This window comes from Micromys minutus (assembly GCF_963924665.1).
Source record: "Micromys minutus genome assembly, chromosome: 24".
Lineage (NCBI taxonomy): Eukaryota > Metazoa > Chordata > Mammalia > Rodentia > Muridae > Micromys > Micromys minutus.
The window spans coordinates 41,670,698-41,695,706 of NC_137959.1; the positions used below are offsets into that span (position 1 = coordinate 41,670,698).

Here is a 25,009-nt window from a genome sequence, read left to right on the forward strand (position 1 = left end):
GCTCCCCTGCAGATTCTCCACCTTCTATTACATTTACATTAGCCAGGTACCAGCACCCAGGAGACAACACACAGACAGAGCAGGCAGGCTACTCACCAAGGCCATACAGCATGGCGATACCTCAAGAAGATCCAAGGACAGAGCCCACTACCCACAACCCTGTGCCTCACACCACACCATGCAGCAGTAGCATTTTGGGAGAAAGGCTGCAGTCCTGTTCACACCCGTGCCTGTTTCCTTAAACTGTTCATGACAGTAACTGTGTGACCCGGTGATTTTACTCCTATACGCAGAAGATGCTGCTGACATGGGGTGGAAGGCTGCCAAGTGGTTAGGACATTGGCTATGCAAGCATGACTGTGAATGGCTGTGAATACCTGTAATCCCAGCATTGTGGAGGGAAGGCGGTGGTACAGAGATCGGCAGAGGCTAAGAACTCACTGGCCAGCTGAGCCAGCCTAGCTAAGACAGCGAGCTGCTGGTTCACAGAGAGAGCCTGTCTCAGGCAGTAAGGTGAAGAGCTAAAGAGGAAGACACTGGAAGCCCTGCTGTCTGTGTGCACGCTCTACTCCCCCCCACACACCGCAGGCATAACACACACACACACACATGGGATGGCGGAGTATTGAGACAAGTGCCTGACACTCTAGTTCAGAACTCTAGTTCAGTCTATGACCAGATAAAACCCTGTGGAGCAATCCTACAGCAAACCTGTGCAACAGCCCCGAACCCCATACCTGCGGTGTTGTAGTTCTCTTTCCCATTGCTGTGGAGATAAAACACTTGGACCAAAAGCAAGTTGGAAAGGAAAGGTTTTTGGTGGTTTTTTTTTTTTTTACCCCCCTTACAAGTCCAGGTCACAGTCCATCACAGAGAAAAATCAAGGCAGAAGCTTAAGGCAGAAAGCACAGGGGAAAGCTTTTTTATAACACCAAGGCAGACTGCCTAGGGAATGGTACCGCCCACAGTCAGCTGGGCCCACCTACATCCATTAGCAAACAAGACAATTACTCACAGACCAGTCTTGCCTAGTCAATCCCTCCTCTGTTGAAGGTTCCTCTTCCCAAAGACTCTAGCTTACATCAAGCTGACAAACCTAACCAGCACACACTGCCCCACCAGAGCCACCCCTGGTCTTCTGTATTCGCATTTCACATCCAGGATTCAGCTAAGCGTGAGCCAAATAAAAAGTCCTCACTGTTGCCAACATGCGCTATGTATGCAGGCTGCAGTGTTTGCCAGGAGTTTACAGGGCTAAACCGTGTAACCAACCATTCGGGTGGTTCTCTGCAGGCAATAATCTAAATAAATAATCTTAAGAGATATTAAGTAATTGGTGAACATGCACTGTTGCAGGATATTTGATCACATTGCGAACCCAGAGACTGGGAACTGGAAAAAACCTGTTTCTTGTTGCAGTGTGGCTCACACCTTTAACCCAAGAACTTAGTGTAAAGAGGATTAAATAAAGTCAACCATAGGTTGAGAGGCAGGGCAAGCAGCCAGTTAACAGGGAGTGAACATGAGAAATCCGGGAGGAAGAAAGGAGAGTCTGTGAGTTGAAGGGTGTTTAAGACAGTGTGCAGAAGATGAAGATGAAAATAAAGGAAGGAGGAGGAGGGAGAGGAGGAGGGAGAGGAGGAGGGAGAAGAGGAGGGAGAGGAGGAGGGAGAGGAGGAGGGAGAGGAGGAGGGAGAGGAGGAAGAGCAGCTTTTCCTTCTAGAACATCAGTGGAGTAGGAAAGTCAGCTGTGTGGTTCCTCTGCCTCCTGGGCTAGCAGGCTTTCACCCCACCATCTGGCTCCTGAGTCACGGCAGCACACAGGTCATATTCTCTACACAGTACCTTTCATTTGAGTGACTCCCCCTCCACAGACAGATCTGTGGACCCTGGAACCAGGGACCCATGGATACAAATGGCCGGCTACATTCAGTCCCAGTGAAGGGTGCTGACACCTGCCACAACACAGGTGAACCCTGGAAAATGCTGCAGTGGTGACAGATGCCAGACACACGTGGCCGGCAGGCTGGCAGGTTGTGGCTCGGCTGGTGAAGAGAATGCTCACAGGGTAGAGGGAGCCCCAGGAGATGATGCTCCAGGGCAGAGGGAGGCCTTGGAGTGACAGCTGTGTCACACACGGTTCCTCAGGGCCTTAAACTCCTGAGTCTCCTGCCAGACTCGCTTGCCAGCTGCCTCCCTGTGAGGCTGGTGCACACCAAGGCCCTCTGCAGGAGATGCTAAAGGCAATCTGGGTTAAATCCTGCGAGCCTATATCTTGGGCTATTCCTGAGGTTGCAGGCCAAGACTGCCCTGGCTTACAAAGAGGTTTCCCTGGCACACAGCATGCCCTATAGCTTGTGATTCCTGGGCAGGAACATCACATCCTCTGCAGGTAGCATCAGGTGACATGGGGAAGAGGGTGCTGCACACCCAAACACAGCGCTCACTTTTGACAGGAGCTAGTGACTTTTGCTCAGTGCTGAAGACACAGAGCATGTCCCTCAGGGGGTCCTTTAGCTTTGTCTCACTGGAGGACAACAGGGAGAATGGGGAATAGAGAAGTGCTTAGAAAGAACAGAGAGCTTGTGACCTAAGCGTGAGCAAGGTTCCGAAAGGGTGCCCACTTTATGAGAGCCATACAGCCTACAAGCCAAGCAACAGGCTCACAGGCCAAGGGTGCCCAAGGGTGCCCGCTGCACCCTTCTCATAGTCAGCTGCTGTCCAGACCTGAGATCCACTTAGAAATGAAGCAGGGACATCCCTCAAATCCTCTCCCTCCATCTCCTTGTTTGACATCAGAGTGTAGGGTCCAGTTTGCATTTCTCCAATTACCATATCCTCTGGTTATGCAGACTTGACTTATATCCAATCCTGATATGAACTGAGATAGGTACCTCTGTCCCCAGTATGGATATCCAGTCACTCTCCCAAGTCCTCCCTCCCTCCAAGGGTCTTCAGCCTCACTTCAGTGCTCCTGAACCTTCCCCTTGGACAAACCCTTGCCTCCACATTATTTCCCTTTTCCCCTTGGCTGCCGAGAAAACTCTGTCTCCTCCCCCTTTTTACCCTCAGTTGGGGCCCAGCAGGACATCACTGTCACTCAGCTGGTAGGGATAACTTTTGTACCACTACCTGCCCCAAGGGCTAACAAGTCCTCACACACTCTGCCGGGCTTGTTCTGGAAACCAACCCTTCCAGGAGGATCCTGAGCCTCTAGGTGAGGAGGCAGCAGGTCACACGGGGCTGATCAGAAGATGGAGGTGAACAGGAGACCCACCCCTCTGGCTGCTCCACGGTGCAGAATAGCAGAGAGGAAGAGGAAAGGGAATTCAAGCCCAAAGCAGAGCAACAACAAATCAAAGCTTACACAAAAGGACCTTGCAGGATGAGTGGCTTTGACTTCCTTTGCTCTAGTAGAGTCTCAGGACAGCCACATACAACCATCTGCTGCAGCATCTGTCCATGGAACAGCAAAGCCAGAGAGACACAGGCCAAGAGAGGTTCTTGGGAGCCTGGGGTCCCAAGCACAGGCTCGAGGTGGAGTGAGCGCCAAAGGACTAGGGAGTCTTTCGGAGGTGAGAGGACATGCTCGCTATATTTGGGCTGTGACTAGATTCTGACTACACTGAACCATGGTCAACATGCCTTCAAAGGGGGAGTCTTTAAGTGTATGAACCACCTACTCCAGCTGCATTGGGCCCAAGGAACGAACAGCCAGGTCTCCCCCCTTACCTTCCCCTGGCACGTGTGGCTCCCCCACAAAAAGGTAAGACTATGCTGGAGGCAAAATTGAAGTTTTGGATGAAGGTTTCAAGACAGCCAATACTGAGTCTGTCCCATGGTAACTAGTGATCACTTGTGTGCAGGGCAGGTCTACAGTGAACAAGAGCAAACTGGACAAAAAGGAATGCAAAGTCGCTTCCTCGGCGCTGCCTGCGAGGTGGCTGCCATCTATTTTGCGGCATCATGGCTGCCCTCCGGCCTCTGGTGCAGCCCAAGATCGTCAAAAAGAGGACCAAGAAGTTCATCAGGCACCAGTCAGACCGATATGTGAAAATCAAGCGAAACTGGCACAAACCCAGAGGCATCGACAACAGGGTTCGGACAAGATTCAAGGGCCAGATCCTGATGCCCAACATTGGTTATGGGAGTAACAAGAAAACCAAGCACATGCTGCCTAGCGGTTTCTGGAAGTTTCTGGTCCACAATGTCAAGGAGCTGGAAGTACTGCTGATGTGCAACAAATCTTACTGTGCTGAGATGGCTCACAATGTGTCCTCTAAGAACCGAAAAGCCACCATAGAAAGAGCAGCACAGCTGGCCATCAGAGTCACCAATCCCAACGTCAGGCTACAGGCTACGCAGTGAAGAAAATGAATAGATGGCTTATGTACGTGTTTTGTATTTAAATAAAATCACACACACACACACACACACACACACAAAAGGAATGCAAAGTCTCAGGAAAAAAGAACACCAGGGAATCCTGTGTTCGAGCCCTGATTTGTGCTAAAAGAGAAAAGGAGAGACCTTGTACCCTTAGGGTGGGGCCCCACCCAGACAATCCTGCAGTTCAGGAAAGGTCCTAAGGGACCTTCTGCTCCTACCGAGCAACAACAAATCAAAGCTTACACAAATGTGATTTACAGAGGGGGCCAGGCTTTATTCCAAGCAAGCCGCAGAACTTGGCAGGTCATCATGTCTGTGGTTCTGGCTTTAGCATCATGAAGGATACAGAAGAAATGGGTTGTGGAATCTTCCCCTGGGGAAAGGATGCTGAGGCCAGGTGTGTGGCCAGCAGGGGAGTTTCTTCACGGAAGCCCCGAGAAGCTGCTGCATGAAGCTGGGAAGGTTAATCCTGGGTTGTGTTGGAGACCCCACCATGCTGGTGGTGCCAGGGCCATGGATGTCTACCAGGCAGAGAGCAGTAAGCAGGGAACAAGCCAGAGAGGGAACTGTGTGGCGGTTGGCATAGTTGGAAGAATAGAGCCACCTAAGCCTTTTGACATCACACAAGAGTTACAGGATTTAGAGTTTGCCAGTGGGTTTCGGCCTTGCTTTGGTCCAGTATTTACTCCCCATTAGCCTCCTTCTTCCCTTTTGGGATGTGTATCCTGTGTCATGTGTGTTGAAGTAGATACATAAAAAGATTGTCTGGACAGACAGACGCAAGGAAACCAGGGGATTCAAGGCAGCCCAGCAAGATTTGCACAAGGCTTGTTTTATTATCGTAGCCCCTTTGATAACAGAGGTAGGAGTTAGGAGCTGCAGAGAAACCTGCTTCAAAGCCCAGCCAGCATGTCCAGGTTTACATAAAACAGGACAATATTATTTGTCTTCAGAAAAACGTCTGGGGTATGAGAATATCATTTACTATTTTCTAGAAACTGAGGAAGGCCACAGGCGTTACTGTGTACCCTCCCACATTTGGGGGCATTCCAAATTTACTTCCTGAGAAATGGCAACATTAGATGTTCTCATGCTTGTCTCTCAAATTTATTATATCCTCATGTAACCTTAAGTCAAACCCCAACAATGGGGACTTTTGAAGTGGGACTGAATGCATTTTGCATTGCAACATAGCTACAAGCCTATGGGGGCCAGGGAGTGGATTCTGGTAGCTTGAGTAAAAATGGCCCTCATAGGCTCATATGCTTGAATGAGTGTTCTCAACTGTTTGGGAAGGACTAGGAGGTGTGGCCTAGTTGGAGAGGGTGTGGTCTAGTTGAAGAGGGTGTGGCCTTGGAGGAGGTGTGGCCTTGTTAGAGGAGGTGTGGCCTTGTTGGAGGAGGTATGGCCTTGCTGGAGGAGGTGTGGCCTTGCTGGAGGAGGTGTGGCCTTGTTGGAGGAGGTATGGCCTTGCTGGAGGAGGTGTGGCCTTGTTGGAGGAGGTATGGCCTTGTTGGAGGAGGTATGGCCTTGCTGGAGGAGGTGTGGCCTTGTTGGAGGAGGCGTGGCCTTGTTGAAGGAGGTATGGCCTTGGAGGAAGCGTGTCACTGGGAGTGGGCTTTGAGGTTTCAAAAGTTCACACCATTCCCAGTGTTCGCTCTCTGCCTTGTGCTTGCAGATGAGGATGTAAACGCTCAGCTACTGCTCCAGCACCATGCATGCCTGCCTGCCTGACTGCTGCCATGCTCCCTACCATGACGGTCATGGACTCTAGTGTACTCTTTCTGTGAGTTGCCTTGATCATGTGTCTCTTCACAGCAATAGAAAAGTAACTAAACACACATCTTTAGACATAGCCAGCGCAGACACATGCTCACTAGAGATGAGCCTAGGCTAGATACCTGGCATCCTGCTTGGGAAAGGACACACAGGGCAGGTGTAATCCTGTGACTACAGTGACAAATAACATCTACAAGCCAGGGACACTAGGGGGCTCCTGCAACCACCAGAGGACGACAGTGAGAGAAGCATTCCAGAACCTTCTCTGGCTCACACTCCAGCTTTCAGTAGCATGGACTTCTATTGTCCTGAGTCAGCACGTGGCAGTAACTTGTCCCAGCAGTCCTTCCTCACCAGGGTCCTGTGAGCCACAGGAGGAGCAGAGCTTAACAGAGAGGACAGCACCTTTGTGACGGCAAGAACCTACAGGAGTCTTCGGGCCACACGCAGAAGTGACTGTGTCAGCCCACATCAGAGGAGCTCCACCATGGCCACAGCCGTGCTCTGCCCAAAGATGAAGGTGCCCACCAGCACGGAGAGGATGCCCCAGGCCTCCAGGCAGCACCTATAAAGCAACACACCTGGGTTGTGTGGCTGGCAGTATGGTATGCACTGCTAGCTAGTGTTAGCAAGCCAAGAATGTCACTGACATAGACAAAATTCCCTGTGCTGGATAGCTTTATGTCAACTGGACACAAGGTAAAATCACCTGAGGGGAGGCGACCTCAATTGAGAAAATGCCTCCATAAGATCAGGCTGCCGGCAGACATGTTGGGCATTTTCTTAATTGGTGATTGATGGGAGAGGTTCTGGTCCGGTCCACTTTGGGTGATTCCATCCCTAGGCTGGAAGCCCTGGGTTCTGTATGAAAGCAGGCTGAGCAAGCCAGTGAGCAGCACCCCTCCATGGCCTCTGCATCGGCTCCTGCCTCCAGGTTCCTGCCTTGCTTGATTTCCTGTCCTGACATGTTTCAGTGATGGTCTGTGATGTGGAAGTGTAACTTTCCTCTCCGAGTTGCTTTTGGTCATGTTTCATCACAGCAACAGATGCTCTCCATAGGGCATCTCCCTTCTCTTTCATAAAAGGGACAGTGGGAGTAATACATCCCTCCCTGCAATGCCTCATCCTTGCTGGACACTTTATCAAAGAAAAGAAATGTGGCAGAGGAGGGACAACTTTAAGCCCTCTTTCCTACAGCATGTGCTGGAACAAGCCCACAAGTGAGGGAGAAGCCCAAAGCCCTGAGCCACACACACTCAGGAAAACAGTTGGCAAGGGTATAGAGCCAGAGACATCTGGGACAGCCAGGACCGACAGTCACTTAGAGAGAAAACCTCAACTGAGAAAATGTTTCCATAAGATCCAGAAGGCTGCAGGACATTTTCTTAATTGGTGACCAATGGACCGGCAAATGGCAGGGCCTCCAGAGAGATCACTGTAGCATTAACCAGGGCCAAAAGGAACTGTCACCAGAGATAGGCATCTCTGACTGAACAGCGTTAGCACCCCCAGAAGCCCACAGGACACAAAGCCACTTGCCCACAAGTGGGAAGGGCAGAGGACAGTTTCAGCAAACCACCCCGAAAGCCCAGGTATAATCTGTAGTGAACTTGGCCATGACAGGATTCCACAGCCTGCTCCAGGAACCAGCCAGTAGGGATAAGTCAGTTAGCACAGAGAAGGCCAAAGCAACTCCTGGCAGGACAAGAGGGGTCCAGTTCATACCTGCTCCTCTGGAAAAACAGACCTTGGGCTCACAGGGGCTGAAGAACAGGGTCTGAGCACAGGCCCGGAGCAAGTGCCCACATACATGGCTAAGCAAGCCAGGGCACCTGAAACGGGCTGAGTGGGACCAAGGCCTTATCCAGCAGGGTCTTGGGGTCTGCAGTTATGATCAAGTGCAGGGTACTGCGGCCTGGGTCCATGGCCAAGTGTCTTCCGAGGGCATTGAGTAGTAGGGGTTTGAGGGCCACAACACAGCCCTGCCATTGGCTGGTCTCAAGCCCGCTTCTAGAGCCCCCAAGGGTATATTTGTACCACTAAACGCCCCCGGGCACACTGGTGAAGGCTCACTGGAGCTCTGTGCTGCTCTCATGCAGGCCACGCCCACCACCTATGGTGTCCCAGGCCCGGAAGAACAGGCACATATCATTCAAGCCCCCTGCCCCTCAGTACGGCCCAGGTGCCACCCCCATCCTGCGGACACTCACTTGACTCTTGGTCCTATGGGCTCGGTGTCCACAGCACAGATGAGACACAAACCTGCAAAGGAGGCGTGAGGTCATCCTGGCTCTCCCTTACTGAGCTGGGGGTGCAGAGAGCTGCCAAGTGCCCCACAGTCCTCAGGTCCCCAATGGAAGCCGGGTACATTTGGAAAGGTGGTATGGCCCGGTGGTTAAGGGGCCAGCTTGGAGTTAGTGAGGCTAGTGAAGGCTTCAGCTAAACACCCCTAAAATGACTTGAACAGCATTGCCTCTCAGGCGTCTGCCTTCCAGGGGCGGGATCTTGGTTGGTACCCAGGCCTGGGATGCATCTGTGGAGCTGCAGTTGCCCCTGGTCCCCCCCCCCCTTTCTTTTAGATACAGTCTTGCTACCTAGCCCAGACCAGCCTGGAATTCTCCATTCCCATCTCCGCCTCTGTGGGGATGACAGGCAAGGGCTGATATTGCTCAGCTTCCTCTTCTTCCCTGTCTTCTCTTCCACTCCCTTCTCTTCCTCCTCCTTTGTGTTTTAGTACGTTCAGAGGCTGGGGAGATAGCTCAGTGTGTAAGTCATTCACCACACAAACATACGGATTTAAATAAGAATTTAAAACTTGGAGCTGTGCCACCTGCCTGCAATCCAGGCACATGCTGACACAGTGGGCTAGCTGGAGTGGCCGAAATGGCCAGCTTCCAGTTCAGCAAGCGCACAGGGAGGAAGGCAATTGATGAGGACAGCCGATGTCAACCGGGGTCCTCCGCTTGCTTGCATACACATATGTGCTTGTGCATCCATGCATACAGTATGTGCAAAAGGGGTGGGGGCAGTTGTGTGGCACAGGAAGGTTGCTGGCAGTCTAGTCTCCATAATGAGTTCCACACCAATGCGAGACACTGTCTGAGGAACAGTACCTCAGACTGTCTGCTGCCTTCAGCCATTCCCACACATCCACATATACACATATATGCACATATATATACATGTATATACATAACACACATGCACACATACATGCACACATATACACACACATATACACATATATAATACACATACATGCATATCCATACACACATACACATATACGCATAATACACATACACACATACATGCACAGACACACGTATACACATACATGTATACACACATATAGTATAGTATAGCAGGGCTGGACCATGCATTAGCCCTAGAGCACTGGCCTGGCATGCATGAGCCCTGGGTCCCACGCCCAGCACCGCATTAGTTGTGTCCCACTTCACAGCCTGCCCGTTCTTCCTGGAGTGCACTCTCACAGAGCTGCTCCCTCTCACGGAGCTGCTCCCACACCGATCCTCCCCAGGCGGTTCGCTTGGGCACAGGCAAGAGCTGGAGCTTTGAAAAGGCTCCCGAGACCTGAGCCAGAATTAAAAGAGCTAGCCTCAGACCAGGGAGCTGAAAGAGGCAGGCACCATGAAATCATCAAACTGTACCCAAAATCAGAGTGAACAGTGACAGTCTGCCACCTGGCTTCCACTTGCAGACAGACGAGCCACACCCTATGGTGTTACTGTCACAGAGACAACCTGGGTTGGGCGTCAAGAACATCTGACCATGATCCCCCAAGTTCAATATCTGCCAAGTACAGATCTTCTCTCAGCAGAATTACATAACCTACACACAGAAGTCCTACTGTGTGCTGTGCACCTACTGTGTACCTAAACTCCTATTATATGCTGAAGCATTTCTGAAAACTGTAATTCCTGAAAACTGCTCTGAAACATTTCTCCAGTCTTTCCCCTGCTGGGTTTCCCATCTGGAAAATACACCTGCCATATCTTCCGGAACTTACGACCTCAGCTCACGTACACTGGGAAGGCTTCCTCAGAAAGCCTCACTGCAGAGCATGGTACTTACCTCCAAGTCTGAGAGTCTGAGAAGACCCTCATGGAATGTTCTTTTGTACTGTGGGCCTTATGTGTTTCACCCAGACAGTATTTGAAAATGACCAACCATCTTACAGTAGGGGGCACTGGGACCAGGTAGCCTTTCCACTCTGCCACAGGTCGGGTGTGCCCTTGTACCTGGGCCTCTGTCTTCCCATCTGTGGGATGGGATGACACAGTACAACCATCTAGGGCTGTGGATCGACTTAGCCAGGAGAGGTCTGGAAAGCCGGGCCCATTCCTGGCTCAATAACCCAGGCCCTCATCCCACTAGGGTCCCCTCCAGACCCTGAAGAGCAGTGGTCCTCAACCTTCCTGATGCTGCAACTCTTTAAGCCAGTTCTCCCCGTTGTGGTGACCCCAAACCATAAAACTATTTCTGTTGCTATTCACAACTGGAATGTTCCCACTGCCATGAATCACAATGTAGGTATTTTTGGTTGCCAAACAGGTCGAGACCCACAGGCTGAGAACCACGGTGGTAGACCGAGGTCTTGTGCCAGAGGCCACACTCCACTCACCTGGGAAGATGAAGACGAAGAAGGAGCTGACACCACCAATAATGCTAACGATCTCGCTGAGGTCCGGCAGGAACAGAGCCATGGCCAGTGTTGCTGCCACCCACAGGAAGGTCAGTGGCAGCCGAACCCAAGGTCCTGAGGGGTCAGCCAGCACTGGGGGGCCCCGTGTGGCCCAGTTGCTCTTTTTCCAAAAGTCCTGCATCACAGACCTGTAGATACGAGGATACCAGCGCTCAGCCAGCGCCTGTGGCTGCTGATCTCCCGCCTCCCACGAGCGCTGCACACAGCAGGGTCTGCTCCACACCGAGCCGTGTGTTCCCCAGGGCAACCCTAGCCTCAGGGTCTGTAGGGTGAGGGTAGAGAAGTCAAGGGTCCTGGCCCAGTTCTGATGCTTACTTGCCGGGCAACACCTAAAGTCACTGTGCCTGTGTCCCTCACTGTCCTTCGAAAGTGACCTCAGCCCCACCGTGCCCTCTTACACACGCCCCATGCACAGAACACAACCTGTGGTGCACCAGGTTGAACTCACCTCCCCAGGAACAGCACAATGGGGTAGACAGTCACAATGGAGACAGCGAAGAGAACACGGGCTACAATGATGGCTGTGTCATTGCCCGGGTAGGACATTAAGATATCAGCCGAAACTTCAGTCCCGAAGGTCAGGAAGCCATAAACCCCTGCAGGTGGGAAAGATGGGGCGGGCATCTGCAGTGAGATGACCTCCCCCGCCCACACTTTCCCCCCAATACCCTAAGGATTTCCTTTGGTATAATTGGAAGGTTCTGGAAGGGTTCCTTATTCTGCATCCTAAACATTCCTGCAGACATAAGGTTGCTTATGGCTGGGGCCAGGGCTAAGATGAGGATCACTGGCTAGAAGCACCCAGAGCCGCGGGAAATAGACACACATGCAGTTCACATCTCCTGGCTCCGGGCAACAGCGGCCAAGGAAGTCACTGGTGGTGGCACAGTCACCACAGGAAAACTAAGGTCTAGACTATCCCTGATTCTCCACCTGTCATTCGGGTCCCTTCCCCTAGCCTGGCTTAAACAGGAGGCCTATCTAGGAAATCCCATGATCCTGTTGACCCTGACACTGGGGACATGGGGACATGATGCAATCACAACCTTTAGAGCCTGGGGAGGCAGAATGACAGATTCCCCTCGCTGGCTGGAGAAAAGGTCCCCGCCAAGTCCCTCGGGTGTGCGTAGGAGTATAAGGCTACAAAACAGCTTCATCCAGCCCAAAGCCTTCCAAGTCAGAGGCTCCAGGAGCTCAAAGCAGGAAAGGCCATCAGACAGCACCACTAAAGTCAGCTGTACTGAGACCCGAGCGTGAATTCGCGCACACTTTTGACCTCGGGCCTCTCACGGCTACTCTCTGGGTCACGCTTTTACTACCTCTGAGGACCGAAGCCAACCTCAGGAAGTTTGTGAGCCCCCAAAGCCCATACATCTGTGCAAGCCCCCTGTGAGCCACTTCCCGAATACAGGACACCTCAGAACAGCAGGGGAGGTGGCCCACAGGAGAACAGGGGCTTTGGGACACTCAGCATCGGTCTGAGCTTTGCATGTCTAACTGTGAGACCTTGGAAAAGCATTGGAGCTCCCTGAGCCTCAGTTTCTCTATCTGTAACGTTTCCTACAGGGTACTAAGGATTAAAGAAGCTCAAAGCAGCATGCCCAGCGTGGGATGGGCTAAGCCTGCTGCCCCATTTATTTCCATGGCCACTCCCCCCATGGGGCACCCCCTCTAGGCCCTACCTGTCAGAGTGTAGACAAGGCAGCAGGCCAGTAAGGACAACACAGAGACCAGGGTCCAATGGGAGAGGCTCTGGTTCTGCATGCTGCAGTAGATGGAGACCGCTGCCTCATGACACTGGAAGACACAACCTGTAGCTCAGACCCTCCAGGGATGACCAGGGAGGTACACACCCCAAATGGGAAGTGCCTGAGTGTCCACCAACAGCATAGGCAAACGTCCCGACACTTGACCGGTGGAGTGTTAGACAGCTCTCAAAAAGGGCTGACCCTGACACACTCACACACACACCTGCCCCAGTTCAGTGCAGGAGAGAGAGAAGCCTGAAGTTTAGATCACAAGACAAACATTGGCAGTAGGGTCTGGGGGTCCTAGCACTGGTGTTCATGGTACTTGGAGAGGGGATCATTCCTGCAATGAAGACCGTCCTGTATATCGGAGGGCGTCAAGCAGCAATCTCTGCCTAGACTGCTGGACTCCGCGTATGTTAAAAACCCAAAATAGCCCCAGATGCCGTCAGATGCCTCTGGGACCCCACATGTGTAATAACAGAGGCCAGGGCTGCAGTGGGTGAACTGGGCGCTAAGATGGAGAAGGTGGTGAAAGCCCTCTAGGGTGGTTGTGTGGGAACACCCCACAGTTGTGATTTACACTTCAAACAGAAACAAGTTCTGGGCCAGCCAGATGGCTCAGCACTACAGGAAGGTGCCTACCGCCAAGTCTGTTGCCCCGAGTCGATTCCCAGAACCCACAACTTGTCCTTCGACGTCTAAACATTCATCATCACGTGAGTGTGTGCACACACAACCGTCCACTCACAATAATACACAAGCAAAGCGATGTTAAGGGCGTATGATTTATCACCACAGGCCATTGCAATATGGCTTTCTGCATCTGGCACAGCCCTAGCCCTGGTGTCACACGAGCCGGTGAAGGAACCTAAGGCCCGCACGGTAGAGATGGAGATCAGGGTGCATCCCTGTGATCTACCACAGTCACACAATCCCTCATCTCAGACAGTTATCTCCCTCCCTTATGGCCCAGCCCTCACCATGAGTGTCCCTGGCTCTGTCTCTTCAGCCTCTATGAGCTGTAAAAGTCACCACCCCCAGCTCAGAACACGCCTGGGTAACACAAGACTGTCTCTTGACTCCACCGGTGGCCAAAAGCCAACAAACAAGAGTTGCCAGCTCCCAAAGCCTCCCCCCCGCCCCCAAAGCCCACACTTGGTTCCTATGTGGTGTGAGGAGGAGGAGCCACAATGCTCCCAGGAGCCCTGGAGCACAGGTACAGTGAGGCCGCACAGAAGCCTTCCTCCTCTTGGCCCAACCCAGGTATAGTACAGATTCAAACTCAGGGCAGTGTTGTGTCCTCACTGTCTGCCCTGGGTGTCTTTGAGCCCCTGGGCAGGGAGCAAGCTTACCAGGCAGTGGTGACTATACCAGATCCTCGGCTGATAGTGGTAGGCCTCAGGGGTAACCCCTCCTCCTGTGTCCAGAGTACCTACCTCTGTGTGTGCCGTGTGTACCTGTCAGTACAACCAATGGATCCTGCAGGGCCACAGGCAGAGCCTGAGCTCTGCAGGCGGCAATGCAGCCAAACCCCAACACAACATGAACATGTTCAGGGGCGCAGACATATCTGGGCACTTGCCTTCTCTATGTGTCTGTCTGAAGACAGCCTCTAGGGACAGCAAGTGGGGTCAGACTCCCCGGTGCTTAGTCAAGGCACAGGAGAGGGAACACATGAGCCAAATAGTGTGGCAGCCTCAGTCCACACAACTGAATGTCACTTGGCTTTTAAAAGGGGTAGCACGCACCTTTAAAAATGCAGCACTTGGGAGGCAGAGCCAGGAGGATCTCTGAGTGTGAGGCTGACCCCGTCTACAGAGCACAAGTTCCGGGACAGCCAGGGCTACACAGTGAAACCCTGTGTTGGAAAACTAAAACCAACCAAAGAAACAAAAACCAAAACCAAAACAAGTGAGGTGTAAAGTGGCATCCAAGGCCCAGAGGACATGAGAGAAGCACTGCACAGGGAGAGTCACAGACCACCCAGGGCAGGAAGATGCTCCAACGAGGATCCATGCTGGGGGCAGGAGGAGGAGGTAGAGGAGGGGGAGAAAGAGGAGGAGGTGGAGGAGGAGGGGGAGGAAGAGGGAGAAGAGGAAGAGGTGGAGGAGGACATGGAGGAAGAGGAGGAGGGTAAGGAGGCTGGGGAGGAGTAGGTGGACAAGGTGGAGGAGGAGGGGTTGGAGAAAGGGAGGGGGGAAGAGGGAGAAGAGAAGGTGGAGGAGGAGGCCAAGGAGTAGGTGGAGGAGGAGGGGGAAGAGGAGGGAGTGGGAAAGGAGGGGGAGGGAGAGGAGCCACTATTCAAGTTGCACAGCCACCCTAGAAGGGCAGTTGTTTGAGGTAAGCTGACCCTCAGTAAGTCTAAGACAAAACCAAGGGGTGTCAGGTGGCCAAGATGGTCTGTTTTCCAGGCCTTTCGCTGATCCAGTTCAGGCTGGGATGCAGTGTGTCCTATTTCCAAAAGTGTTCCGAGAAAGGTGGTGTGTTCGAATCCTGTCAGAAGTCCTTTACTTCCTCACAGCCCAAGCTGCCTTCATCTTTCCGCCTCTCCTCAGACTTCTGACTCTCCAGTTCCTCCATCCACCCCTGGCCTGACCCCCACCCCCCATACTCACACATCGCCCTTCCTGCTCCTCAAGCACAACAGCCCTGGAAACCCTAGAAACCATAGCTTGGTTGCTAGGAGAACACTGAGGTCAAGGTGAGTATTTCTGTGAGGTTCATTCGGAAGAGGGCTTATGTAGGCCAACCGCCACCCACGTTGACCACACGCAGGCAGTAGCCCAGCTTTCAAAATAGCAGGTGCGAGAGCTTCTCATGAGCCGGTCACCGGTCACCATGCCCAGAGGTGGCAGTGAGTTCTCAAGGCTGAGAAACAGCCATGCTGCAGGGGCTGATCAAAAACAGGCCTGAAAGCAAATGCGAACTGGAGAACAGAGGGAGGATAAGTGTGGAGGCACCAAGGCCTTGAGTCCACCCAACCAGATCCCTGTGGTGTCCCTCTGCTGGCTTCTGTGGGAAAACTCTGCTAATTAAGGTTAAGTCCACCATGACTCCTGGGCTTAGTGCAGTATGGGAGACTCCATTAGAGGGACATCTTCTCTGACCTTGTCTGGGGAACTTTGAGCCCCCACATATGCCTCTACCTGAAGAATATCACAGAGCCTCAGATTAATAAGATCAGTTTCCTTTCTCCTGAGAAAACCTGCTCAGCCAGCGCACTCCATGGTAATGAGGCATTTCAGGGACCCTAAGCCCATAGCCTTTGCCCATCCTGGATGTTCCCTCAAGTCCCCCAGAACTTCACAAGTCTTGAATCACACTAAAGTGAAGTTGATCTGTCCCGATAGCTGGTCCCGGTGAGGTCATTCACTGTAGGTACTCACGGGGCTTCCAAGTCCCCTTCCCTTCCTCCTCTGCCCTGCTGGACATCTCTGCTCCCGCTGCCCTCAGAGGGACCAACTCGGATGATCCACAAGAGTAGGGGTAGGAGGGGGAGACCTACAGGGTTCCACACAGAATGGTAGCTTTGCTTCAGTAATAATCCCTAGTAAGTTCTGCCTGTCTGGTCCCCTGTCCTGTCACTTGGTCTATTTTCCCATACCCTCTAGGCAGTAAAGCCTCAGGAGGCAGGCTCTTTCTTCTCTTTCTTCTACAAGCATACGTAGGTGGCTCTGTCCCCAGGTCTGGTGGTGGTTCTGTGATTGCCCTTTGGAGAGGCGTGTTCTAGGTCTCTCTCTGCACCTTCTCTGGATTCTACAGCCAATCAACACACTACTGCGGATTCTGGGGTGTGGGGGAGAAACTCAAGGACAGTCCATATTCCCACTAGGTGGCCCAGATGTCCCAGTCTCTGGTAGATAGTCTATAGGCAAGGCTGAGAGCTGACAGCAGGGCTAGCATTCAGATTTCTCCCCACCCCACCCCCCACGCAACCCCCTAGGGGTATGTGTGTGAGCGGCTTGCTTGCTCTCCTGAGAGCTCAGAAGCCTGAAAATGTCACATACCTGGAATCCAAAGCAGATGGTAGGGAAGACGCTAAACACAGAGGTCCAGGAAGACGGGCTGTGAATAGGCAGGGACAGATGTTCATTAAGGGGCTAGAAACAACCTTCAACTTCGGAAGGTTTTTTTTTAAACGAAATGAGGGAAATATGACGGAGTGTGGCTGCAAGGTGTGTTTTAAATGGCTGGGTCTGGGAGCATGCTCCAGGACCGGAAGAAAGCTGGTTCAATGCTGTACTTTCTAAATACATCTTTGTGGACATTTGATGACCTGACACTGGGGGTTGGACAAGGCAGTGGCAAAATGGACCCCCAATTTCCCTCTAGAGGCTGCCTATTCCCAATGTTGGGGGATCCTAGGGCACATGCAACCATTGTCCAACATTTGGGGAGCTAAATGCAAGGTTGGTGGTTCCTGTATCCACATCACCTCAGGAAACAAGTCTCCCCTACTCTGGTTCCCGTCTGGTGAGCCCTGATTACTAAACAGCTCTTCACGCCCACAGGAGCACACAGCACGGAGTAACACGAAGAACAGCATTTTTGTCCATGGAAGACTTAACAAGCCCCCAAAACATCCCTGTCCTGTGGTATCCAGGACTCTGCAAACACATTCCTGGGGCGAGAGGGCCTTTGCAGGTAAGACTGAAGTTTAGGATGAGAAGTGCCTTGGATCATGGAGGTGAGCCCAGTGTGCTCCACAAAGCAGCTGCTCAGACACCAGCACCCACAGTCTCCAATGATAAGCTATATGTCACCACAACTCTGCTTTCCCTCGCTTGGCTCCCCCAAACTCACAAGAGCTGAGAAACCACAGGGCATGTAGCAGATGTCTCCGAACCCCTTCTGGAGCAGCCTCTACCTCACCCTGGTTCTCAGGCTTCACCTTGTAGCCCCTGGCAAGGACAACCATATATCACTGTGGGTCGCCATACAGGATGGACCCTGGTTCAATCATGATTAAAAATCCCAAGAGTGGTGACATGTATTGTTACATGGCCTGAGCTGTCCCTAACCCGAGTAGCAGATGTCCACATACCCAGCATCTGATCAGATCAGATCACCTGCCGAGAATGCTCTCTAGCCTGGGATGCTCCTGATAGCCTGAGGCATCAGGTCTGGGCTGGGACTTCCTACCTGGTCCCTCTGCCTGCACCTAACTACAATAGTCCTCATGGCAATCCTCAGGAACAAGCTATGTCCCTACTGTGCCCAGAACACCAAGGGTGCCCCAGTTTACCCATGGCAAAACCAACAGTCTTCAGAGAAGCTCTTAGTCCCTAATGATACCCTACCTCACTTTCAGTCCTAGTCAGGGATGTTCAACAGCCTCACTGTTCTTCTCTAAGCCTGGGTACCTGTCAGGTTCCACATAGACAGTACCCAGGAGCCCCAGGCTGCTGTGGTTTTTGATGTGTGTGTGTGTGTGTGTGTGTGTGTGTGTGTGTGTGTGTGTTTTCCCTCTGAAGGAGAAACTTCCTTGGCTTTATTATACATCAGAGATAGGAGGGATCTCAAGGGACCAAGCCAGGGTTCTGCAGCAAGCCCCAGAGAATCCCATCCACCTCCATAATCCTATTTCCAAGCAGGAAAACCCGTTTCCCTAGACTCACCTCGGCAAAGGACCAGGCTGGCGTATGAGGCCCTGGGGCCATAGGTAGTACTGTGCCGTGATGACCAGGGCAAGGTAGCAGGCAGCCAGAGTACCTAGGATGCTAGCACACATGGGGCAGAATCAGAGACCCCGCAACAGAGACACACAGCCAATGTGAGCATCCCAGCTCTGCCCTGGCTAGCGTGGAGCTAGGATGCTCTGCTCCTGAGCCACCATTCCCGCTCTATACGGGGATCACCAGGAGGTAGCTGGGCAGTGGTATGGGATCCAGGTGGCCCAGCATCCTTGGAGAGGGCAACTGGGATATCTGCTCTCACCAGTGAGTTACCGCTCAGCTGCTGAAGTTTGACAAGCAATTCAGGACATCCTCAGGCTTGAGGGGATGAGCAGCCTGTTGTGGCCTGAGGGTCACAGGAGCCTTCTGGGGTGCAGGTGTGGAGGGACTGGGCTTCGAGGCTTCTGCTCCCAGGGTTAGGAGTCCATTGATAGTCACACACAAGGGAAAGGTAACGGATGTGAACCTGGACCAAGTCTGTCCGGCATTGGCTTTTCAGCACCATTCCTGGGAGCTTCAAGGTCAAAACTGAACTAAAAACCACACCATCTGACTGTATAGCCTTCGAGGCTGGGTGTGTGGGAAGCCTGCCTCAGTCAAATGACAACATGTGCTGTTCCGATGGCATTTAGCTCAGCTGTAAGGACAGGCAGGGGCAAGGATGAGACCGGAAAACATAGTAAGGGAGATGACCCAGACCCAGGCAGGCAGGCTCAACTGTTCACTCTCTCAGACGAGTTCTGGAAGCCTTGATGGAGAAGGCAATGGGGGGGCACACGGAATATTAAAATGTAGGGGGTGATGTTAAGGATAAAGGTGAAAATGTGCATGGAGAGAGGGGAGTAGGGGGAAAAAGGTGTGGGACGACTCTAGGCAAAACCAAGGGCCTATGAAAAACCCTTACAAAAGACTACTTTGTAAGCTAAGTAAGGTATTTTTTAAAGAAGAGTTTAAGCGGGGTGTAGTGGAATGTGCCTTTAATGCCAGCATTCAGGGGGCCCTTCCCCCAGTCTTCTGCCCTACTTCTTGGGCCCTCCTGCTAGCTCAGCTTTGCCCGTGGCAGCCAGGAGCTCTCCAGGCTGGATGCTGCCAGTCCTAAATGCCACACCGAGGCCTGCCATGAGGGCTCTAATGCCATGTGACCTGCCATGAGGGCTCTAATGCCATGTGTTGCAGGGTACGGGAATGACTGTACACGTGTAGGAAATTGTTGAAGAATAAATTGAAATTATTATTATTTTTTTTTAAAGACAGGGTTTCTCTGTGTAGCCCAGGCTGTCCTGGAACTTGCCCTATAGACCAGGTTGGCCTTGAATGCAGAGATCCACCTGCCCCAGCCTCCTGAGTGCTGTAATTAAAGGCAATACCACTGCTTGGTGCTAAAGCTATTTTTTTCTTTAATTTGGTTTTTCAAGACACAGTTTCTCTGTATAGTCCTGGCTATCCTGGATTTGCTTTGTAGACCAGGCTGGCCTTGAATTCACTGAGATCTACCTGCCTCCCAAGTGGGTACCACCAGCCCCAGTGGTAAGATTATTTTTTAAAGACTGGCTATTAGAATTTCTTGGCTTATTTCTATTTTCTACTTTGGGTACACAGAACCTGTAGAACTTCTACGTTTTCTTCTCAAACGGAAGCAAACCTGTTCTTCCTTTATCTCTTGACAGTTTACTGCCACACAACTGCCCTGCCCAGAAGCTGCCGAGGCCCCCATACCTGGTGTACTTCTGGAGGGCGATTTCCCGAAGTGCTGACAGGGGAAAGATGACCAGAACAGAGAGCAGGGGCAGGGTGAAGCTCTGGGCTGCATACCAGGGCTGTGGGGCGTCAGGCAGGAGGGAGTCACACACTGTTAGAGACAGGAATAGGAGCTAGGCTTGGGCCCCACGGTAACCACAGGGTACAGACATGGGCTAAGTCATCCTGGACTAAACAGATGGGGCCTATCCCATGCCCCCTTGAAGAAAGAAACTCCATATTTCATGAAGTCACTCAACACACACACACACACACACACACACACACACACACACACACACACACACACACACTGAGCTTCCTTCCCTGCCTTTGTGGCCCTGAGAACTGACCAAGGCTCCCTTCAGTTGGGCTCAGAAGCACTCTAGGAAAAAAATGAGCCCCTTGGTTCTTTCTGCAGCTCTGCAGAGCTGCTCAGTAACTGCCCACTCCAAAGCTAGGTGGCTGAGAACCATAAATCTCACCCACATTGTAAGTTGGAAGGTAAACCTTAGGGGGAGCTGGGCTGGCCCCTCTTTTCCACCAAGGGTGGTTAGAACCCTTCCAGGCACCTGAGCTGATGACAAAGCTGGTCTGGGGGTGGGGGAGGGGCTGGGCATCAATAGCCCACTCCCAGTGCCTGCTGGAGACCCTAGAGCCTTTCCCCCAGTCTCCTGCCTCACCTCAGGGGTCCTCTCACTAGCTCCACCTTGCTCGTGGCAGCCAGGAACTCTCCAAGCTGGATGCTGCCACTCTTAAAAGCCACACTGAGACCTGCCCTGACAAAGCTGCCTGTCTCAAGGGCAAGGGACAGCCTCTCAGTGAAAGCACCGGAGGGGACCAGCAAGGCGGCTAATTTGAACTAAGAGGGAGGGCAGATGGGGGAGGGAAGGAAGGGAGTGGCACACAGCCAAGGGTGGAGGGATCAGAAATCTCAGGCAAGGGATCACTGGACAGAGGCGAGGCTGGGGAGGGAAGCTCACACTGCCTGCCCGGAAGCTCTCACTACCGCACCGCGTGAGTAAGCCCTTTTCTGAGCTCACCAAAGGTAGCCTCGGGTAGAACCAACTGCCTTGTGAGAACAGCTCCCCCAGCTGGTGAGGGGGAGGAAGAGTTTCACAGCCAGGTCACCCTGCAGAAGAGAGGCTCTTTCAGCCCTGTCAGTCCACAGAGACCTGGGGTGGCTCATCTCTCAGTCAGGACTCTGGGCACACACAGCCTGTATCTGAGGCATGGGACGGGTTCCACTCGCCACTGCTAGTGTGTGACCTTTTACTCACTGAGAGGTCCAGAGATTCCATCCTCCACGTTCTTGGGTATTGGACAGTGTCAGAAGTTCTAAAATCCCACAGCCAGGGGCCTCTTCAGATAAGGGCAAGAGAGAAAGACACAACAACAATACAGTAGACTACCATCTAACCCTAGCAACAGCTATATTCCAATTAAGCCTAAAGATTCCAATTAAAATTCTGAGGTTGTCAAGATGATTAAAAAAAAAAAAAAAAAAAAAACAAAAAACCTCATGAGACTCAGCCATATGCTGTTTACAAGGAATGTGTTTACAACCCCAAGCTGTAGCCGGCTTCAGAGAAGAAAAGAGGGGCTGCCCATAGATGCTGATCTTAAAGCGGGTGAGTCTATTAATAGAGAGGGAGGCTTCATGCCAGAGATAAAGCAGAATATTTCATATTAATAAAAGATGTGTCTAATCACGGGGCTTCAAAAGCCTTGGAGCAGAGTCTGGAACTAAAGGGTGACATAGCAAGGCCGGAAGTCACAGCTGGAGGTTCGACACCAGGCTCTCAGATAACCAACAGACTAACCAGGGCATTTAAAAACTCAGAGAAAAGAGTGGGCTGGGGATGTGGCTCAGTGAGTGGAGGAGGCCCTGGATTCCATCACTGGGACTGCATAAACCAGGCACATGCCTGTAGCCGAAGCGCTCAGGACAAAGGCATGGAGTTGGGGAGACGACTCAGGGAAGGGACATGCACATGCCCCTCCCCCCTGCCGCACACACATATCTAAAAAGTATTTTTTAAAAAGAGGTGGAACAGGGGGATTAGGAACTAAGGTCATCTTCAGCTACATAGCAAGCTCAGTGCTAGTCCAGCCTGGGCTACGTTAAACCCTGTTTGGAACAACGTGGAACATTCATAAAGCCTGACCAGAGCTGGGTCCTGAGTGAGTCTCAAGACTCTCTAAACCTCTCAGTTGTGTAAGAGGATGGTCCTGTCTGTGATTTAATTAAGACAGGAGCCAGAGGATCTGAACAACCAATAAATGGAAACTGAGCAGGATGGTGAGGACATCCTGTGAGTCAGGGCGGAAGGCACAGCGAGTTCCTAAGCCCACGCCTGGTGTGGTGCAAACAGGACATAGGTAAATGGACAGGTGCAGCTATGGCCATGCTTAAAGGAGAAGCCTCAGTGGAGGGCCAGAGACCCACTGGGAACCTCTCAGGAGAGTCTTTTGGCCCTTGGCTTAGTTTCCCCTTCTGTGAAATGGGCTGTCTGTCTCCTTGAGCCACCCCATCTGTAGCCATGGTCTCTCTTATGCCTTCATGACTCCTGTTCCCTCCCTAACCACGTTGAGTCCTCAGACGAAGCCATGCCTCCGCTGTCCCCGTGAGGTCCTCAACTACCCACTGCCCTGCTCATCAACTGGGGGCCCAAGAGTCATTTCAGGTCCTGCACCCTGGATTACCCCAATGCCAGGAAAAGAACTCACACTTCTCCAGCTGGTCCCCGATCACTCTGAGGAAGGCTACAGAGATCATGAGCAGGTTGGTCAGGAAGCAGGCCTCACACAGCTTCCCCATGGCGGGGCCACATAGCTCACGGACCACACCCTGGTAGGTGGTCTGGCCACTGACAGATGCTGCGTAGCCCAGGATGACCAGGCTGCTGACCAGGAAGACCAAAGATACCTGTACAGGGAACCAGGGGCCTGCGCATCAGAGGATTGACTAACAGGCCAGTGGCCCAAGGGTGCTTCTGTGTATCAGCCCTGCCCAGCTCAAAAAAAAAGAAAAAAGAAAAAAAAGAAAAGAAAAAGAAAAAAGAAAAGAAAACTTCCCAAAGCCAGGGTGTTGAAATTCTCTCCTGGTCTCTTAAGAGGCAAGACTAGGAAAATAGGAAAAAGGACATCTGGCTCAGAACCTCAAGGCCAGCCACCTGTGAAACCCTGCGGTTTGGCCCATGCAGTGATGCTGTTCCCGCCTACCCACCCCACCTACTTCTCACAGGTGCTGGGGTCTGGTGCTTTCAGGTTCAGGCTCAGGGTGAGTGGTCTGTGAGAAGGGCAGGATTGGTGGCTTGTGGGGACAGGGCTCTTTATGGCCTTCCAAGGCTCTCTCCATCACTTATAACGAACAATTTTCACCCATACATTGAGTTAGACTACCGCCCCAAACCCACAATTCACCCCAGGTTCCGCAGGCAGGCTCTCTTGCCTTGCCCAGACACACTCTGCAGTCAGGGTGTATGAGCAGCCTGCAGGGATGGCTAATTTCCCAGGATGCTTTGGGTGCCCACTGCTGAGAGCTCAGTGTACTTACTGTACACCCCTCCCTCATGGGCTAAACATACAAGGAAGAGCCAGCCTCTGCTGCCCCAGGACACCTGTCCCAAGATGAGCCCCTAGGCACACAGCCCCACCCCATCTCTGGACAGTCCCACATCTAGTACTGTCCCGGTCCTGTATCAGGAGGTACAACCGTGTGCACCTGCAGTTTGGGGCTCTTTTTCCTGGTAATCCTTCAGGGCGTGATGGATCTCATCCTAACCGTAAGAGCCCGTGGAGATTGGGAGACAGTTCTTGCATGTAACCCGCTGAGAGTGGGCCAGGTCTCCCGGGTACTGAGGCTCAGCAATAAAACCCCACGCTAGCACACACAGGACAGACAGCTCTGCAGAAGCAGTGAGAATGATCCCACCCAGAAGAGCCAGTCATCTTCCGTCTGCCCCCAGACATCTTTGTGACTCACCAGTGCCACTAGGAAGGTGGGCACCATGCCTCCTGCCTTGTAAAAGGCCCAGGGGAAGTTGAGCAGGCCGGCGCCCAGAGCAGACTTCAGGAGGATGAACATGGCGCCCAGTGAGGACAGAGAGGGACCGGTGGCAGCAAGGAGGGGCTTCTCCAGAAGGCCTCTGCTCCCTCTGGTCTGCCCTTCCATGGCTGGGGCAGCAGAGAGGGAGGGCTAGCATCAAATCTTCCTTTCTGATCCTTAAAACTCAAGATCTCAAGGTCAGCATGAGGCAGGGCAACAATGGTACTCCTCACTCCCCCAACCTCCATCCTCTCTCTTCTTCCAAAGCAAGGCCATGAACACCCACAGCTGGCCCTCAAAGTTATACCGCACTCTCCCATCCTTCCCCGATGCAACCCCGACCTTATCTCTCCTTCCCCTTTTCATCGGAAGCCTTGGCTTCCTCTCCTGGTGGAGAATTCCTCCCCAGCTCCCACCCACAACAGTGCTTCCAAATTCAGCTCCCACAGTGCCCGGAGCCCTAATCCTTACCTAACCCAGTAAGGTGCCCCACGGGCCTGGGTCAGCAGATTCAAATTTAGGCTTCCTCTCACTGCTTCAGCTGCACTGTTGCAGCCATGAGAAGTGGGTGGAAGGAGAGTCTACCGCCACAGGTCTGTGCTCTTGAGATGTTCATGAGGGGACCCTAAGGGCATGAGTTGGGTTAAGGAGCCAAGTCTGAGGGACAAAGAAGACAAACAAAGGCCGCCTGTCCCAAAAGCTTGCAATTTTGGAGGTTTTTTGACCTGATCAGGATGTCTTAATTCTTGTGATCAGCGCAAGCCCCTCCTTGGGGTGTGGCTTCATTACTGCTTGTTGGGCAGAGCTCAGCTGGGATCCATGTAGGCCCTCAGAAGCCAACCCCACCCACTGCAGGCCTGGGGTCAGTTTCTTCAGAGCCCCTGGTCTTGGGGAGGGCCAT

General features: G+C 52.5%; 2 protein-coding genes across 2 annotated transcripts; one reads left to right on the forward strand and one right to left on the reverse strand.

Annotated features, from left to right (window-relative positions):
* Window positions 1-3,939: 3,939 nt before the first annotated feature.
* On the forward strand, window positions 3,940-4,368 carry LOC308436289 (large ribosomal subunit protein eL32-like; the record flags this gene model as incomplete). Its single annotated transcript, XM_080937150.1, has 1 exon — window positions 3,940-4,368. Exon 1 carries the CDS (start codon window positions 3,967-3,969, stop codon window positions 4,366-4,368), a length of 402 nt encoding a protein of 133 aa, XP_080793276.1. The 5' UTR covers window positions 3,940-3,966.
* Window positions 4,369-6,639: 2,271 nt separating this feature from the next.
* On the reverse strand, window positions 6,640-24,234 carry SLC38A8 (solute carrier family 38 member 8; the record flags this gene model as incomplete). The annotated part of the gene is made up of 10 exons (XM_080936596.1): window positions 6,640-6,733; window positions 8,379-8,430; window positions 10,814-11,022; window positions 11,343-11,490; window positions 12,577-12,691; window positions 16,653-16,710; window positions 18,264-18,365; window positions 20,037-20,169; window positions 22,788-22,986; window positions 24,046-24,234. 10 exons carry the CDS (start codon window positions 24,232-24,234, stop codon window positions 6,640-6,642), a joined length of 1,299 nt encoding a protein of 432 aa, XP_080792722.1.
* Between the last annotated feature and the right edge of the window lie 775 nt (window positions 24,235-25,009).